The sequence below is a fragment of the Gopherus evgoodei genome, chromosome 1 (genome assembly GCF_007399415.2).
Source record: "Gopherus evgoodei ecotype Sinaloan lineage chromosome 1, rGopEvg1_v1.p, whole genome shotgun sequence".
NCBI classification, from domain to species: domain Eukaryota; kingdom Metazoa; phylum Chordata; order Testudines; family Testudinidae; genus Gopherus; species Gopherus evgoodei.
The window spans coordinates 117384743-117404288 of record NC_044322.1 but is presented as its reverse complement, the minus strand read 5'-3'; the positions used below and the strand labels follow the sequence as shown (position 1 = coordinate 117404288).

General features: G+C 42.9%; 1 protein-coding gene across 1 annotated transcript in view; it reads right to left on the bottom strand.

Moving 5' to 3' along the window:
- Nucleotides 1–16130, bottom strand: part of RFX8 (RFX family member 8, lacking RFX DNA binding domain) — a 52709-nt gene extending 36579 nt beyond the window's left edge. The window contains exons 1-4 of the mRNA XM_030570129.1: nt 16060–16130; nt 11185–11308; nt 8905–8966; nt 4370–4456 (exon numbers count right to left, since the gene is read on the bottom strand). Of these exons, the coding sequence (XP_030425989.1) occupies nt 4370–4456; nt 8905–8966; nt 11185–11308; nt 16060–16130 (344 nt within the window). The remainder of the gene's footprint in view (nt 1–4369; nt 4457–8904; nt 8967–11184; nt 11309–16059) is intronic.
- Nucleotides 16131–19546: the final 3416 nt, after the last annotated feature.

Sequence of the window (19546 nt, the reverse complement as noted above, 5' to 3'; positions counted from 1 at the left end):
TGCACAGAAACCGTTGGGAGAGTCACAATGGCGCCAAACGTGGATGGAAAAACAGGGACTGCGGGGATGCAAAGCGATGCATCACGGGGCGTTGGGACAGGAAGCAGAATGACCCGCACCCTTCCATCCCCTTCCCACAACCCACAGCGCCAAAATGGGACGAGGTGCTCTATGGGATAGCTGCCCATAATGCACCACTCCCAACAGCGCTGCAAATGTGGCCACACTGCAGCGCTGGTAGCTGTCAGTGTGGCCACACTCCAGCGCTTTCCCTACACAGCTGTATGAAGACAGCTGTAACTCCCAGCGCTGCACTCCAAGTGTAGCCAAGGCCTCAGTTGACAGAAGCACTCTTTTTTCAAAGCCCTGCCTGATATAAATATGCTGAATCAACTTTTCAGTGTAGATCAGGCCTTAAAAACACAGGTCCCTGAAAACACATTATCACCCTGCTGTCTGCACTGGCTTCTCATTAAGAACAGAAGCCAATTCAAGGTCTCTGTTCTGATATTTAAAACCATCTATGGTTTTAAAACCACCCATGGTTTTAAAGGTGGATCTAGCCACCTGAGAGATCACCGCTCCCTCTGCCACTATGATTTGCCATGAAAACTCCATTCTGCTGGAAAAATGAAATTGTTGATCAGTGACCATTATGGGCCATGACCGTAACACTATGTATGTTCAATAATATGCTTAATGCCTTAATGCCAACACTATCCCAGAATCCAGAGCTTTTTAAGCTGGTGAGTGAAGAAATGAAGAAACTTAGAACTAGAAGTATTTCCTCTCATTTATTTTGTTAATTTTGCAGATTTCTAAAATATGTAAAAAGAAAAAAAAAGTATTTTCAGTTCCTGCTCTGAGAAGGTAACCAACTGTATCTTGTGCTGCTGCTACTATGGCAACACATATCAGCTGTGCTTTTGCTCAACAGGCCGGCTGGCATAGCTTACTTGTTCTTGTGCTGCCCCCCTTCGTTATGGCCAGTGTGAGAGCTGCTGCTGCCTAGAAACAGACAAGTGGCAGCACTCTCTCTCCACTCAACAGCCAGATGAAAGCTCAAAGATAATTAAGTGTAAACACCATCTGATCTCTGCCATGGAAAAATTAACATATATGTGACTCTACTGTTAGCAAATATTATTTTTATTTATCCAGTACCCAAAAGTGTGATAGGCATCACATGGGACAGAGAACGAGACAAGTTCCTGCCCTAATGCACTTACCATCTAAATAAGTTCAAGATGCAAGTGAAAAGGAAAGAAAGAAAAGGAAGTGGTAGAGGAAGGGGAGGATGAGTAACAACAAGATCATCTGATATTTATTCATTCCTGTTAATGTGTTTTGGTGGAGAATTGGGGGGCAACTGCAGTTGAAATGGAAAAGAAATTGTGAGGAAGGGACAATGCCATAGGCCTGAAAAAGGGGAAGAGGAAGACTGAAGGAAAAGGAGGAAGAAGAGAGTGGCAGGTAAAAGAGAGGCAGATGAAATAGAGCCTTTTCAGAGGCCTCTCTCAGACTCCTTCCAGTTGGAGGAGCAATATAAACAGTTGTATAGAAAGAGTATTAAGATTAGATTCCCTAGCAGATTCAAGATTAATTTCCACTATTATGAAGAAAATGTTAAGATCTTTTTCTATGTTAATTTATTAATTAATCACACCAGATTCTGGAAATCTCCAACTCCATTCTTTTATATTTTGATATTTTTATTATATATTTTGCCAAAAAAAATAAATTATTAAAAAATTATGAAATGTTCGTGAAGGTTTTTGGAGGGTTTGGGGGTTACAAATAGCAATAAAGTTTGTTGAAATTTTTGGATTTTTTGAAAATGTTGATGTAATTTTTTTTTTAAGTGAAATATTTCACCAGTTTTTAATAGCTTTAATTAGACCCCATATGTAAGATGATGGTGATTTCAGAAAGTAATGGACTCAATGGGGAGGCCTGTGAACGTGTGTTAATACTATTAAGACAAACATGATCACACTGTTTGCTGTATTTCTCTTTGTTATAACCAGGAAGAGGAGTTTATTTTATTTATTTAGATTTATAAAACTCAAAATATCTCTCTTGAAACTGGAAGACTTGAAACTCATTTTGATAGCAGCCCTCTTTCTGGAGCATGTCTCTTGATCACCAGGGTGACCAAAGGAGAGACTGTTTTTCAGGGGCTAAGGATATCCTTGGCAGGGAGATGAAAAAGGAAGAGGGGGCCCCACTGTCACTATAATGACACACAGTTTCCAACAGGTAGCCTCCAGCAGGACACCTAGATCTGCAGGTCTTGAGGTCCAATCTCAGCTGCTTGTTTTAGGGGCGAGGAACAAACCGCAGGTAAGCCAGAGACAAACGCTGCTGGAGCAGGTGCTGCTGGCAGTTACACAGCAACTCCCCCTTGTGGCTAAGCCAAGCCCAGCAACAGAGGCAGTGCCAGTTGGATGTGATTTCTTCAACAGGAAGAAGCTAAGGAGTACAGTGACTAGAACTGTTACTTCTTTTCCTGGAGAACAAGGGAGCTGCAGACAGAGACACCTATTTGCCACATTCCTAGACAGGCACCAGGAGGCGAGCTCCCCATGATGGCAGTTCTAAACCCATGTCTATAGGTAGCTATGGATACTATTTGAATTTGGGACTCTCTAAGAACAATTTGTTTATTCACTGAATAAGTATTTGTTAGTTGATCAGCTACAGAGCCTGATCCTCCACCTCATTCCACCAGTTTTATGCCAGCATCACTCCACTGACTTCAATACGGTTACACTGCTGTAAAACTTGTGTAACAGGGTGCACAATCAAAGTGATGGGGTCTAATTTTTGATTCCCTTGCAGCTCATATAGTCATTTATAGTATTATAAGTATGTATATGGCTCCCATTACCATAGTATCTGAGCACCTCACAGTCATTAATGCATGTATCCTCACAACACCCCTGTGAGAAAGGGAAGTGATATTATCTCCATTTTACAGATGGGGAATGAAGGCACAGAGAGACTATAGGTACATCTGCAAAGAGCAACCAAAGAAAAAGAAAAGAAACCCATGGCAGTGAGTCTCAGAGCTTGGGTAAACTGTGCTGCAGGAATATATAGCCATGTAGACATTTAGCCTTGGGCTGAAGTCTGGGCTCTGAGACCATCCCCGCGGCAGATTTCAGAGCCCAGGCTCTGGCCTGAGCCCAAATAGCTATATGGCTATTTTTAGCCCCAGAGCACAAGGCCCAGTCAGTTGACCTGGACTCACACTGCAGGATTGTTTTGTTTTCTGTTTGTTGCAGTGTAAACATATCCTAAAAGGCCATTTGCCCAAGGTTATGCAGGAAGACAGTGGAGAAGCAGAGAATTTAACCCAGGTCTCTTTAGTCACAGCCTAGCACCCTATCTGCTGGTACATCCTACCCTTCCCATAGGAAGTGAATGAGAAATGGGTGTAAATACTGTTAATGAGTGAACTTTGATTTCGTAGCATTTTATATCCACTTTGCACAGGCATGAAAGTGCAAGTCAGTGGAGAATCAGCCAGACAGTTGCTTATTTAAACTATTGACCTGATCCTGGAAATAATATCAGGCATAGGGCTTACTGCCATGAGTACTCAGGACTACTCATGGTAGAGAACTGTGGATCGGATCCTGCTCCTATTGCAGTCGATGACAAAACTTCCATTGACTTCGGTGGGATAGAATCAAGCCCTTTGCCCATAAACAAGAGTCTGCAGGAGTGACTTACATTGTACCATATTTTTAGACTAAACATGAAAAATAAAACAATTTGTTCTCTTTTGTTGTATGCATTTTCTCACAGTTGCACCCTTTTTGTGGCTGTCTTTTTAACTCTCTAAAACTGTAATATAAAGGAAACCAAAACAAAGTAGGCCTTTTCAAAGTAAAGACTATCCCTCATTAATTTGAATGGTAAGAAACAGATAACAAAGAACTGCAAATAGAATACATTTCAATAAATCTCAAATACTGTAGGTGCAAATACATTGTTTAAATTGTGAGGATTAGCAATCAAGATGCACTAGCCTGATTAAATAAGTGTTCACACCACTGGTGCTAACCACTTATATTTTTCTCTTATTTAGTTTCTCAGCATTTTTAAGCTCTTGTTTTAGTTTTGTCAGAGATTTTGTGCACTTAAGAGCCATCTGTTGAAAATGTCAAGTGCATGGAAGTGTGATTTTGTGTTCAATTAGGTATGCAACTGCCACTTTTTAAAAAGGGAGCCTCTGTATTAATGACATGCATTATTATAGGAAAATGCAATTCTGCTATCAATTTTCAGTAGGCAATGAAGTGGATTTTAAAGAAAATTGTATTAATGCACCTTTTATCATTAAGAACATTTAAAACCAAACCTGTGATTTTTTTTTTCAGCCAGAAGATAGCAATAATGAGCATAGAAGGAAGAGCTCTTCTTGATATGTATTCCATCGTAGTGATACCTAAAAAAATACAAAATGTTATGAATTGACAAGTATACAGTTTGCAACACCAAGTTATCACTGAATTCACATCTATATTCTGCAAGCAGCTCGTAATTCTTTTGAAATAAGAAAACAAAAGGTGGAAACCTGTATTTATTTTTAAAATTGTTTAAATCTTATTTTGTCTAATATTTGATAAGCACATAATTTTGACAAACTTTAAAAAAAATAACTTTACAATCACTTTTTAAAACAACGTTGGTAATTTAATAATAAAATGCTTGTTTTTTTAAAAAACTATCAACCCTAGAGCAGTGTGGGGAGTGCAGTCAACCAATGTAGCAGAAGCACAGAGTCTAGGGCAGAATCCTCACTGAAGTCAAAGAAGCTACTTCAGTGGAGTTGAACTAAATTTATGCCAACAGAGGATCTGGCCTCCATTGTCCAGCCATGGCAGATTAAAACCACTTCAAGTTAAAGATACCACCTGTCCAGTTGCTGCCTGAGGAATTCAATCTCTTGTTTTTTTAAATCCCCCCTGAGCACTGGCACCTCTTGTTGATACTGGGGTGGTGTGGAACCACTGTTCACACTGCTCTCACGCCACTGTACAGCTTCTGAAGTACCATTTCCATAATGTTTTTTTGCCTGATACATATTGGACAGTAAACAATACTTAGTGGGCCCAATTCTGACCATAAAAACAATGAGGAGTTTAGTGGCACCTAAAGACTAACAGATTTATTTGGACATAAGCTTTCGTGGGTAAGAAACCCACTTCTTCCGATGCATGGAGAGAAAATTACAGATGCAAGCATGATTAGTGTCAGTATAATAATGCCTGCATCTGTAATTTTCATTCCATGCATCTGAAGAAGTGAGTTTTTTTACCCATGAAAGCTTATGCCCAAATAAATCTGTTTGTCTTTAAGGTGCCACCGGACTCCTTGTTGTTTTTGTGGATACAGACTAACACGGCTACCCCCTGAATTCTGACCATAATAAGCCAGCAGAGATTTCCCCTTTGCTCAGAGTTACTCTCTCATAGAGTTTAAGGCCAGAAGGGACCACTAGATCATTTAGTCTGATCTTCTGTATAGCACAGGCCACCAACCCACCCAGCAACCGCACACTAACCCAATAACCAAAATGAAACCCCATGGGCAGTGGGTATAATAGGCCAAGGAAAGCTCTGGCTTCCCTGGCTGGAGCCATTGCCACAGGATGCTGGACTGAGGCTGCTTGGGCCAGCTGGCCATCTGGGGCTGGCCCGGGAGTAGGACCAGTCTGGGGCTCCTCAGGTGGTGGGGGAGGAGGGAGCTCAAGGTTCCAGCCAGCCCAGGACTTCTCCCACCGCAGGAATGGAGGGGCTGGAGGGGGAGGGCTCAGGGCTCCTGCCATGGGGGATGGGGCTTCATGTGGAAGGGGCAGGGCATATGGCTAGCCTCCCCAAAGGGGAGGTCCATCCGGCGCCCATGACAAAACCAACATATTACAACCCACAGGAAACTAGTCTATTATGTGCCACAAGCAGAGAATAGGAGAGAACATGGTGCACCAGTGCCTAGGGCCCCACAATATCAGGGGAAATGACTGATATACCCAGATGGTCCTGGCAAATGTCTCATACCCACAGGCTGCAGAAGAAAACAAAAATCCTCCAAGATGACTGTCAATCTGACCTGCAGGGAAATTCCTTCCTGATCCCAAGTATGATGATCAGTTAGACCCTGAGCATATTAGCAAGCACCAGCCAGCCAAGCACCTGAGAAAGAATGCTCTGTGCTACTTTAGACCCTGGCCCTCCCTGCATTGTGTCGCATCTCCAGATGCTTCAGTGGAAGAAGAATAAAAAAAACCCAAATCCTCCCAGGTATATTAGGGGTGGGGAGAGAGGAACTTCCTTCCTAACCTCTGCTGTTGGCTGGCTAAAATCCTGAAGCATGTGCTTTAGGAACATAGGACTTAAACCAGAAGTGAGTTCCAGAGCTCCTGAACCCAATCCTCACCATCAGAAATGACCCTGTCATACAAATGCACTCATAAATTTATCCAGCTCTTTCTTAAAACTAATTAAGTGGTCTGCCCCCACAACTCCTACTGGTAGGCTGTTCCAGAACCTCACCCTTCTGATGGTTAGAAACCGTCTTCTAATTTCCAGCCTGAATTTGTTCATGGCCAGTTTCTACTCATGCCAACATTGTCCTTTTGCTTAAATAGCTTTTCATCCTCTCTAGTATTTAATCCCCTGATGTATTTATAGAGAGCAATCATATCCTCCCTCAGCCTTCCTTTTGCTAAACAAGCTGAGCTCGTCCAGTCTAGTCTCATAAAATAGATCTTCCATTCCCCTATTATCCTAGTAGCTCTTCTATTCACCTGTTCTAGATTAAATTAATCTTTCTTGAACATGAGTGACCAGAATTGTACACAATATTCCAAGTGAGGTCTTATCAGCACCTTGTGCAATGGCATTACTACTTCTCTACCTCTACTGGAAATGCCTTGCCTAATTCATCCTAGGATCACATTTTCCATTTGCCTTTTTTACAGCTGCATGACATTGATGGCTCATTGTCATCCTGTGATCAACCCACACACTCAAGTCTTTCTCTTCCTCTGTTGATTTCAACTAAAAGCTCCCAGCTTATAGCAGAAATTGTTATTATTAAACCTTAAGTGAATGACCTAGCACTTGGTACTATTGAATTTCATCCCATTTCCGTTATTTGAGTCATCTAGATTTTCCTGTATGTTTCAATTCTCCTACATATTGATGTTGCCTCCCACCTAGTATAATCAGATTTCACTAGCACACTCTTACTTTTCATATTTAATAAAAAGATTGGATAAGATTGGTTCAAGACTGATCCTTGAGAACTCCATGAGTAACTTCTCTCCAGTTCGATAATTCACCTTTCAGCACAACACAATGCTTTCTCCAGTTTATCCAATTCCTTATCCGCCTGACTGTGTTTGTACTGAGCCACATCATCCCTAATTTAACTAATAATTTTCCATGTGGTATTGTGTCAAATGCTTTACTGAAGTCCAAATATATTAGACCTGCTGCATTTTCCTTACCCTCCCCCTCCTTCAAAAAAAATACAGTATTTTCTCAAAGAAGGAAATCAGATTACTCTGGCATGATCTTTCTTTGGTAAACCCATGTTGCATTGCACTCCCTTTACCATTTATCTCTATAAATTTCATTATTCGTCTCTTCACAATTTGTTCTAAAATCTTGCATACCAATGAGGTCAGACTAAAATTGCCCAGATCACATTTTTTCTCCTTTATTAAAAATAGGTATAATGTTAGCTATTCTCTAGTCATATGGAACTACCCCCAAACAGATAGATTTATTAAAAATCCTTGGTGCAATAATAGTAATCCCCTGTGCTAGTTCCTTCAATATTCTGCGGCAGAAATAATCTGGTCCCCCTGATTTGAGTGCATGCCATAAATCCAGTATAGGCAGTTTGTGTACCAGCCACCTCTAATCCCAGGTTAGGGGATGTGTCAGACAGGGTGCGTGGGTTTATTTCAGAGCTTCACTGAGCTGGTGTAAAGAACCTAGTTTGCTCTAGCATCAGCCATGTGTATCAGTCAAAAATCTAATGTGAGAATAGCACTGCAGTAATTGGAAGTGATGGGGTCAGGCTGATGCAGAAGATTTGTTAGAAGATCAAAGTAAACATATGCCACTCTCAGAATCAGTATTTTAATTGCAGTCCTTTCATCTTTATTAAGCAAAATGCTCATGCAATCAACATACCTGAAGGCCTTAAAAATCTTTTTTTTTCTTCCGTTCAGCAGTTATGAATTTGGACATTAAAACAATGGATTAAAAGTCAATGGGCCTCAATTCTCTCCATGCTCTGTATAGGTGTGGCGGAGAGGTAAATCCATCAGGGAGCCAGTAACAGTTTATAACAGTTCCATTATGAGCCAGACTGTGAAGGGTCACTCAATGGGTGTGCAGGGACAGAAGAGACTCCCTATCTTTAGGGCCTCTTGCATAGGGCTGGCCAAAATAAGAGCCCTTGGGCTTACCTGATCACAAGAATCCCTGAGACACGGTGCCTCTGGAGCGCCTTAGTAGGGTCGTGAGCTTCTGCACTCCTCTAACACAAGCTGGTGCTTCAAAAGCAGCAGAGTATTTTAAACAGTGTTTTTTAAGTTTTGAAAATTCAAATTATCTTGAATTCATATGCTAAAAAACCAGCTTGGATATGGTGACTTTCATTACATCAATCCTATTTTAATTTACTGGTAACACCATCAATCACAATAGAGCTGTTCTTGTGATTTATTACAGGCATTCAACAAGAACCTCTGCTGGGGTAGAGCAGTGTCTCAAGTTAACAGAGTTGAGGATACAGTTATTTCTATTATTTTCCCCCTCAAAGGGTGTAATTAACATTTTTAAATAAAGCAAATAAATGAAATAAAATAAATAATACCTAGCACTTCCCCTTGTGCCCAGCCTTCTGGTCCCCAGATCAGGGAAAACTAAGCGAACAAGCTAAAAAACACAAAAGATAAAAGAGTTACCTGGGCAAGTCATACTAACATATGAAGTAGCCCCAATGACTTCAGTTAGCTTTCTCACATAACTAATGTTTGCAGGATTGGGTCTGACATGAAATTTTTAAATCAAGTTCATCAAGTTGCTGAGTATCCTCTTTGCTCATATTGAAGGAAATATGAATTGAAATCATTCAGCACCTCTCAAGATTAGCACCATGGAATAATACTGTAAGTGTAATAATCCAAATTGCTATTATTACACACACAGCATGAGTATGAGCTATCTTATAAAGCCACAGACAAAACAAAAGAGCTCATGCTACTTTTCCTCTTTAGAACAGGAACAGATTATCAAATACACAATGCATCTACTCTAGATAAACCTTGGAAGTCTTTGTTGTGCAGGGTAGGAACAAAATGAATCAGGTATGAAGTTGTTTGGTGTCAAAGGCCTTGTCTACACTAGACTTCTTTTTCCAATTGCCCTAAGATGCAGCTCCCACATTGGTAGTAATGATGGGAGTTCTAATGCAACCAGGTTGGCAGTGTCTGCCAGCATTTTTATCATGGTGTTACCTCTATTTGATCTAAACTTAGTTAGATGACACAGTAGTAAAAAGAAAGGAGCTTTATCTATACAGCAATTAAACACCCAGCAGCTGGCCCAAGTCAGCTGACTCGGAATCACACAGTTTGGGCTGCAGGGCTGTAAAACTGCTGTGTACACATTCAGGCGTGGGCTGGCGCCTGAGATCTGGGACCCTGTAAGCGGAGAGGGTCCCAGAACCCAGGCTCCAGCCGAAGCCCAAATGTTACACAGCAATTTTTAGCCCCACAGTCCGAGTCCTGAGAGCACAAGTCAGCTGACCTGGGCCAGCACAGCAGCCATGTCACAGGTCTTTTATTCCTCCATAGACATACCCTAAAGGTCTTGGGGTGAAATCTATGCAATGAAGTCAATGGTAAAATTCCCATTCACTTCAGTAAGACAAGGATTTCATCCCTTGACTTGTCTACAGACCAATTTGCACAAAATATGTCTTTTAAAACCCATTTAATTAAACCAGTGCAAGTTTGTGTGCCATATTTTGGTTTAAGAGTTGCTCATTTTGATTCAGCTTAATCCTGTGAAACGACAATAAACTACTCTGAAACTGAAATAAGAATAGCTACATACAACTTATACAACTAAACTAAACCGATTTAAAAAACATACTTCTAATTAAACAGCGGCAAGTTAATGTGCAGACAAGGCCTACAATACCAGCAATAGCTTGAATACCAGTGGAGCTGCACCAGTGGTAGCAATAGTGGGAAATTTTGAGCAAAAAATGTGAAGGGTAATGATAGTCAAAAATGTTATTTTTTCTTTAATTACATGAATAAAGTTAAGCAGGAATGCATCTGTTTATTAGGACTGAATGATTAGGGTCTTAAAAGATAATTCCCCTGTTGGTTATAAAAGCTCCAGACTATTAGAAGAGTGACATCATCTAAAGTACTTTTTTTACTCCTGCATCTTGCTTTGCTTGGATGATTCTATAAACACACACAAATTCTGTGTGTGGAGCAAAATCTTCATACGTAAATTAAAAAAAATTTTTTTACTGATAAACAACATGAAGACCAGGATGCTTTGCAGCATCAAAACTTGGATAAAAAATACAGTGTAATTGTTTACATGAAATATAAAATTTTCAGTCTACACCTGAGAGGTTTGTTAGTATAGCTATACTGGCAAACGTTCCTGTTGTAGACACAATTTAACTCTTATGCCAGTTTGAAGCATAAAATAAGCTGTCCTAGCAAAAGGACTTTTTTGCTGGTATAATTTCATCTATGCTATGTCTAGAGCTTTGCAGGTATAGAAATGCATTTTTAAAAAATCACATCTCTAATCAACATTACAATACCAGCAAAAGTTTTGAATGTAGACCTGACCTCAGAGAGAAAATAATGGAGATAAAATTCCCCAAGCGAGCCAAAGAGGATATTATACCAAGAGATAGGATAGCAGCTTTCAAACAAAATCTCTCCAGCATTCTACATTGAAGGTATCTTATTGCATAACTACTTATCCTTGTCTGTAAATTAAGCTCCCTTAGTTTGCAACATGATCAAACCTTGTACAAGTGTCTCTTTATGAATTTACACAAGGTCTCAGCCCATTATCTTAAGCCCCATACATGCTATAAAAGCAATGTGCTTTGTACCTTTCCAAATGTAGCTGGATTTACTTGATTCTGAGCATTCTGAGTGCAATTCTCTATATACATTTCATAAAGTAGACAACGAGGTATGCTGTATCCTTCACAAACATAGAAATTATCTGCTATCCTTTAAAACAAAATGGTACAAAATGTATATCAATTTATGTCAAGATTAGAATGTTAAAAGTTATTGGCCTGATTCTGATATCACTTGAGGTTTACACTGGTACAACTCTGCTGACTTCCATAGAGTTACTCCTAATCTACAACAGTGTGAGATCAGAATCACATCCACTACTTTTAAGTGGATCCATAGTCTAAAGAAAATGGTACATCCTCACACATGTGAATTAGAGACTGTTCTCAGGTTTCTTTGAATTCCCATTGGAAGACCTGTCAGTTCCTATGTATCAAGAGGTTATGTGAATATACTCCACAGAGCAACAAACCTATCAGATACTATGCGGTTTTGTTTTATACTATAGTTTAATAGCATCATAGTTAAAACTGACATCAAAGTTAAAGCTGACATGGAAAACTATTAGTATCTCTAAAATGGGAAACTACTGTGATCTTCTAATGTATAATGCAAATATAAAAGGCTCCACAACCAAATGTAATATATTAATTAAGCATTTGTTTTCATTTTTAAAAGATACTGTATAACAGGGCATTACAAATGTTAGACCGTATCAGAATACAAATGGCCAAATTCTACTCTCATTCACACCTGTGAAATCCCACTGATTTTAACACAAGTATAGAAGAGAGCAGAATTTAGTTTGATATTACTACTCAGTATCACTGCTGATATCCAGACTGCTCTTGATGTACTTAAATCAGGGATTGGCAATCTTTGGCCTGGGGATCATCAGGGAAATCCGCTAGCGGGCCAGGACAGTTTGTTTACCTGCAGGTTCAGCCAATCGCAGCTCCCACTGGCTGTGGTTCGCCGTTCCCGGCCAATGGGTTCTGCAAGAAGCGGCGGCCAGCATGTCCCTCGGCCCATGCCGCTTCCCACAGCCCCCATTGGCCTGGAACAGTGAACCGCAGCCAGTGGGAGCTGCGATTGGCTGAACCTGCAGGTAAACAAACTGTCCTGGCCTGCCAGTGGATTTCCCTGATGGGCCCCGTGCCAAAGGTTGCCAAACCCTGGCTGAAATGCTCGTTTTTGGGCCAAATCCCACTCACCTTACTGTCCTGAGTGGTCACATTAAAGTAAACTACTTGTGTGGGTAAGTTGAGGAAGATTTTGAATGTAGTTTCTTGTTAGCCTAAGTTATTATCACCACCAGAAAAATACAGTTTAATTAAGAGATAATGCCAATGGCATCCAGGCTGTCTAAGAATAATACTTCCTATAGCACAAATACTGAAGCAAAACTGACGCATTTGTGGGAAATAAATGTTGAGACAGGGAGAAGACTAATTTTCAAAGCATGACTCATGGATCATATGAAAATGTTCAATTACAGCGACTTTATTTCTGTTATACCAAATAATTTATGTAGATTTAATCATTTTAGCGGAGTGTCAGTTACTCATAGTACCTTTACTGACATTCAAACTGCTTTAGAAAACAGACTTAGAAGCACTAGCTTATCCATGAAGTACAGGTTTTAAAATAGCATTGCTGTTTTTATTAACAACCTGATTTCAGGCTGACTAACATTTATCTTTCTGACAGGTTTCATAGTAGCAGCCCTATTAGTCTGTATCTGCAAAAAGAACAGGAGTACTTGTGGCACCTTAGTCTCTAAAGTGCCACAAGTATTCCTGCTCCATTTATCTTTCTGCTTTATCTTTTATCCTAATGGGTTAGGAGTCCAACAATCTGGTTGGCTGAAACAATCTGGTTGGCTGAAACAGATTGTTTGATATAACTGAGAAAGAACATTACTTCTGGGTATTCTAAAGTGAGGGACTGGATCTATTTCAACTCAGCTTCTTACTTGTGCCTCCTCTCGTTTCCTCCACATAGTGTCCCCCCACTTCTGCTCTTTCCCTTTTAAAGAGACCCCCCCAGGCCTACCTCTCTACCTCTCACCTGTTCGCAGCCTATGCACCCATCCACCAAACAATCCTACAATCTCAGATTGTCAGCCCACCACCTGAGAGTATTGCTTGACCTCACCTCCCTGCACACAGCTGCTCTGGGTTTCCTGCCAGTTTCTCACCATCTCCTGTTGTGAATGAATTGCTTCACAGCTAGAGGCAGGGATGAGCAACCAGCATCAAGGTAGTGAACACAAGCAGAGGGCATGCTGAGATTATGGGGTGTTCCCATCATGGGGATGAGGAAATAGTATTCAGTCTAGTGAAGAGTCCTTACTTGCCTCCCAGCAGCCATAAATCCTCCCTTCCCCTGGGTAAAGAACCATCAGAAAACCCTTAAGAATTGATCATTTGTCCCTGAGGTATTAAACCTGGATCCAAATTCATCCCAGGTATAACACTGCTGGAATCCACTGAATTACAACAGAGATTAATTTCTTTAGGGTTTTAGTCAGTTTCCTAGGAAACAAGAATGCAAGTTTTGTACTTCAATAATGTTTTTATCCAATAGCTTTGCCTGTGCATTTAACTATTTATTGACATTGTATTAAACTGCTTTTGGGTTTAGTTATTTTTTTCAATCTTTTTTCTTAAAACATATCAAACATATTCTAGGTGCCAACATATAAAAGAAGTACAGAAGTACAATGCATCAGGGAAAAGACCAGGAAGAAATGCAATGCTTGGATTTCCATGTATTCACCACAATATTTCCAGCACATGGATTTTTGTGGCACAGATCTAAACAAACAAACAAAACCTAAGGAAATCAAAATCAAGCAAGAAAAGGGTGGTGGGGATAAAAAAGACAAAGAGGAGAGGGGGGTGTCGATTTATCTCCCATCTTTTGACCAGGTCTCCTGCAGAGCTGTTTAGTTGACCAGTTCTAGGAAACTGTCCTAAATGGACTCATATTTTTCCAGGGTTTGCTGTCCATTGTATGTGACCCTCAGGGCTGGCCTTAGGGAAAATGGCATCCTGGACAAACTTGCAATTTGGTGCCCCTGCCCCTCATTGACCATGGTCCCCATGGGCTCCCCACCCTCCCTTCCCCCAACCCCTGCACTGTGCCACCTTCACCCCTAATCCCCGCATCTCTCTCTTGTTCCCCTAACCCCTGTACTGTGCACCGCCTCTTCACCCAAACCCCTGCCCTCCCCTCCTGTGCCCCTAACCCCTGCACTGTCTGTGCCCCCTCACGCCAACCCCTGCATTCCCCTCTGGTGCCCCAATATCTGACCCCTCTGCGCCCCTAATCCCTGCACTATGCCCCTTTCACCCCAACCCCTGCACTTCTCTCTTGTGCCCCAACCCCTTCACTGTGCCCTCTTCACTCCTACCCCCTGCCCCTTTCTCCGGAGCCCCTAACCCTGTATCCCCTTCCTGCACCCACATTGGGAAACTGACCCACTTGGATACACAAAGCAGCTGGCATTGCTGCTCATTCCCCCACTGGACTGCTGCTCCTCTGCCCCATGCACCCCTTGGGCTGCATAAGGAGAGGGCAGGAGAGCAGCAGCTGCTGATGCCTCAGCATAGCCAAGGTGGGGAAGTGACCTGAATGCAGGGAGCCCTGGTGTTGTGTGTATTGGGGGGGGAGGGGGGAGGGAAGAGAGAGAGAGAGACAGTGTTGGGTTGAGGTGAATGTGTGTGTGCCTGAGTGTATGAGTGCGCTGGCTCTTTAGAAAAGCACACAGGGTCAGGAACCTGAAGACTTGTGTTCAGACACAAATAGCCGCCAGCAGCTCTAGACCCAGAGAGGCAGCAGCACACACACAGATTCCCCCTGTCCCGTCACCCCATCTCAGTGGAAATCAGGTGCATGGGTGAGGGGGACACCCTAGCATAAGCCCCGCCCCCCCAGCAGACAGAAGGATGCTCCCAGTCCAGAGTTGCCAGCGGCAGCTGGGGGGTGGGGTAAGGGGCAGGAATAGCAGTGGCTGCACACGAGCAGGGGGGAGAAGGGGAATCCCTGCTCCGGAGGAGTCACCTGGTTCCCACAGCTGGTCATCCAACTGCCCCCTGCAGCTCAGGTCTCTCCCCACCCTCAGCTCTGCTGCTCGCCTGCCCACCGCCTTCATCAGCCCAGCTGGCCCTCAGCAGGCCAGATGGGAATCCAAACCCTGCGCATGTTGCCCTCTTTAACAGGCCGCGCTGGGCAGGGGCCTGGACAGCCCACCCCCGAGGCTGGGCCTGGTGATCCTTTCCTTCGCAGCTAGGTCCACCAGCCATTATGTCAGCCTTCATGCCTAGTATTAGACTACTTTTGGACCAACATCTTGTTTTTTTATTGTCAACATACCAACCAGAAAATAAAACTCAAACTTGCATAAACTTATCACAGAAAGGCTATAAGATAGTGATCTACTAGCTCATTGAGGAGAAAGGACAGTCAGTGAGTGGTTATCAGCTAGCCTAGTACTCAGGTGACCTGTAGTCAATTCCCTGCTCTGCCACAGACTTCCTGGGTGACCCTGGACAAGTCACTTAGCCCCTGTGTGTCTCAGTTCCCCATCTGTGAAATAGCACCTATTCCATCGTGCAAAGTGGTAGCCACATCTCATCCCAGCAGTGGGGGCACCAAAGCAGCACATGGCACCTCACCTCCATGCCATGGAGGTCCCAGCGCAGTGGCCAGTATAATGCCCCTTTCTGCCCCATGCCGGGAGCTGGCAGAGCAGTTATTGGCATCTGCCGCCCTGGCCCTGGGGCTGCTAAAGCCCAGCTACGGGTCCTTCTGTAAACCACCCCGAGGGGCAGTCCAAGCAGCGGGGAAAGGGAGGCTCCCTCCCCGGCAGGACTGGGGCCGGCGCGGGCACCCACCACTGGGTGATGGATTGGTACAGGCGGCTGCTGCTGCCGCTGTTCGGAGCAGCCTCCGCGCCCTCCGCCATCCTCTGCAAGCCCGGGGCCGGCCAGGGGCTGCTGCCGCCGGGGCGCTGTTTACTTTAGAAGCCGGTTCCAGAGCGCGGGGCGGGCGAAGGCGGCTCAACGCGCGAAGCCCGCGGAGGAGGCAGGCGGGAAGGGACACGCCCGGAGCGGGCTCGCAGCCCCTTCCCCGCCGTAGGGACTGTCTCGCGCAGCAGCAGCAGCCCAGCCGTACCCCTCTCTTTGGGGGCGGAGTGTAACGTCCAGCGGCACTTGCTGCACACCCAGCCCAATGCCCCGCCCGCCTCATCTCCCGGGGAAAGCCTCGCAGCTCTCCTGTCTCCAGCCTGAGAGCCAGCCAGCCTCGCTTTCTTGAAATCATTGCTCCCGGCTTCACTTCCTCTTAATCCGCAAACTGACTCCCTGCATCCCCTGATTTCCATCACTCCTCAAACAGGCACCAGCAGGGAGCAGGTTCTTTGCTGCTCCTTTATGCCCAATCCTGGGCCCACTGACAAAGTTTTGCTTGTGACTTCCATATTTGCCTTCGTTGGGTACAAACGGGGCCCAATCCTGCGCAAATAGTCAGTTGGATGTTTGAAAGTTAACTTTCAGTGAAACAGGATTAAGTCTATAATTGGACAGTACCAAAACAATGAGATTCACAAAAGATTGTCCATAGCCTCTTAAAAAACCTTGGAAAATATAAAGGACATCTTTACTTACACTGAGTAGTACCTTAGTTCACAAGCAGTCCTAGTTATTTTTCACTTCTAATAAACAAAATGCTCATAACAGCAATAAAATGACATCCTGATATCTACAATATTGTCAACAGTACAGATAACAGTCATTCCTTTTTCATCATCATAATCCTGGCCCCAGTCCTGCAACTGGAACTGTGCTGAAAGAGCCTTTGATTTCAGTGGCACTACTCATGCTTAAAGTTAAGCGTGTACATAAGTGTTTGGCAGGATCAAAGTCTAAAGTACCCAGCAACATAAACAGAGCGAAATTTCTGACCCTTTATAGGGTCTTTCCTGGAACTCAATAAAACATTCCCAGATCTGATTTCTGTATGAATTGCATGTAGGAAAACTAATGACATGTAAATAATTGTATGTAAAGATGCTGGGTAAAGGCATAAAGCAGCTATTACGCAGCAGTACATTTGGATAACGTAAGCACTCTTTTTAATACATTTTTGTGGGCATTTTAAGCATTACTTACAGGGTTTTATATAAGGATGCCTTAAACTCCCATAATTTTTTAATTTCTCTTTGATATAGATAGATGAAAAGACTGTCTGTTCCACTGAAACCCTTTAAGCACTTTTCCATTGCAAGCATCCATTATGCAAAATGAGTTTTATTACCACATGACTGACAATAATAAATTATATATAGTCGGAGCATCTAAAAGCTTCCTAGTGGACAGAACTGAATTACATCAGAATTCTGCCTCTCGGAAACTGCCATGGCTTCTCAATGTTAATTAACTGTTGATACCCTAGCAGAAAGGTTTTACACAAACAGATTTGTTGTATTTATCATGACAAGAGGATCAAAACAAACTTGTCTTTAGACCAGTGGTTTACAACCTGTGGTCTGCAGACCCCTAGGGGTCCACAGATTATGTCTCAGAGGTCTGAAGGGGGTCGCATCTCCATTTGAAATTTTTTACGGGTCCACAAATGAAAAAAGGTTGAAAACCATTGCTTTAGACAAATAACTTAAAAAGGGAGGAAAAATAAAAAAAGACAGCTTGAAGGTAGATGTGTTTTTTTATTCCATGTTTTATTCCTACATTCTAACCTGCACTTAAGGGGGCAGCATACAAGCCATAATGTATAATATACATTGCTTTTAATCTGTAGAACCCTAGTACTGTATTGAGAACCTCATCTGCAGGCCCCTTCATCCACACAGTTCTCAATGTGGGATTCAGACCCATCCTTGAAAACTGTCTCTTAAAACACAGGCTCATGTACACACACAGTAACCAGTGCAATTAGGTACAACAGTCATTAATAACTCTGTTTAATAACAGCCTTAGTAACAACCTGCAGGACTAGAACCAGGAAGTTCCAGGCCACCACTTCAGTGTTGCAACCAGAAGCCAGGTTTCTGCTGGGGGATCCTGTGATGCTAGACATGACAGGAGGTACCGCCCATCAGGGCTTGAGTCGAGAATCCAACACATCGCACTGATTGCCCATACCGGGATATAAACCAGGAAGCCATCACAAGAAGATGTCTGAGTTAGGACGCAGACTTCCTGCTTGGTTATGCTCCAGACTTTGCCTTGCTGTAAACCACAAACTCTGGCTCCAATGCTCAGTCTGACTGACTCCTCTACTTGCCTCCTATCTGTAACTCAGTGCCTGACCCAGACTTCCTGGCATCTTGACCCCGACCTCGTTACTTGGCTTTTGTCTGCAAGTCAGTGGTTGACCCTGACTTCCTGACCCAGCTCAACCCCAATTCTGCTACTCATCTCCTGACCGTAACTTGGTAATTAACCCATGCACACAGGCCACCCACAGCCTAGCCCTGACAACTGTTTTTCCCAGTGTAGACTGCATATGAGTCTCCAAGGATATTTAGCTATGTGAGAAGTATGAATGGCTACAGCAAAACCAAAAAGGTTAGACAAGTCAATATTTCAAATCAGGCCAGTTATTTAGTGGTCTTGAAAGTTAGTGGGCAGATTCACTAGCTGCTATGGTCCAAAATAAGCCTAAATGATGCAGTCAGTTCCACCTTGCTCTTCTCAGGGCAGATTTTATTAAATAAAAAATGCAAAAGGCTCAGAGTAATATGAAATGGTTAATAAATAGAGTTCCCTGCATTCTGCAAGCTGGTAATAGAAAGGACACATCTTTCCCCCCACTTGTAGCCTTTCTTGAATCTTGGCTATTATAGAAAAGTCTTTTCCTGACCCTAGATCTCTCCTATTGACTGCCCTTAAGAAACAGGCGGCCTATATCATGTGGATCCTATGCTTACATCTATTGTGACTACAGCTTGCAGTTTTAAAGGGACCAAGGACTGTGACAGGCACATTGGGTCTATCTGAAATGCCATGAAGTAGGTGGAGTCCCCAAGATAAACTAATTTCACTGGGAAAACAACAACCTCCCTCTTCAAAGGGAAGGGGTCACAAAAACGTGGAGACCAATTGACCTCCTTGGAGCAACAAAAATCAAACAGGGACAAGCTTGGGTCAAAGATTAAAAACAAGGGAACCAGAAAGAGAAAATTGAGCAGAGAATTCCCCAAAAGAATCCACTACTGTGAAAAGTTGTCCATGGAGTCAGTGAACGCCCCCGCAAAAAGCACTCTGCCTGGATGCATGATTTAACTGGTGTAAGAAATAGTACCCACTGTCACAGAGATATCCAGCTTCCTGATAGGAGGATGAGTGCATGTGCCCTAAGGCT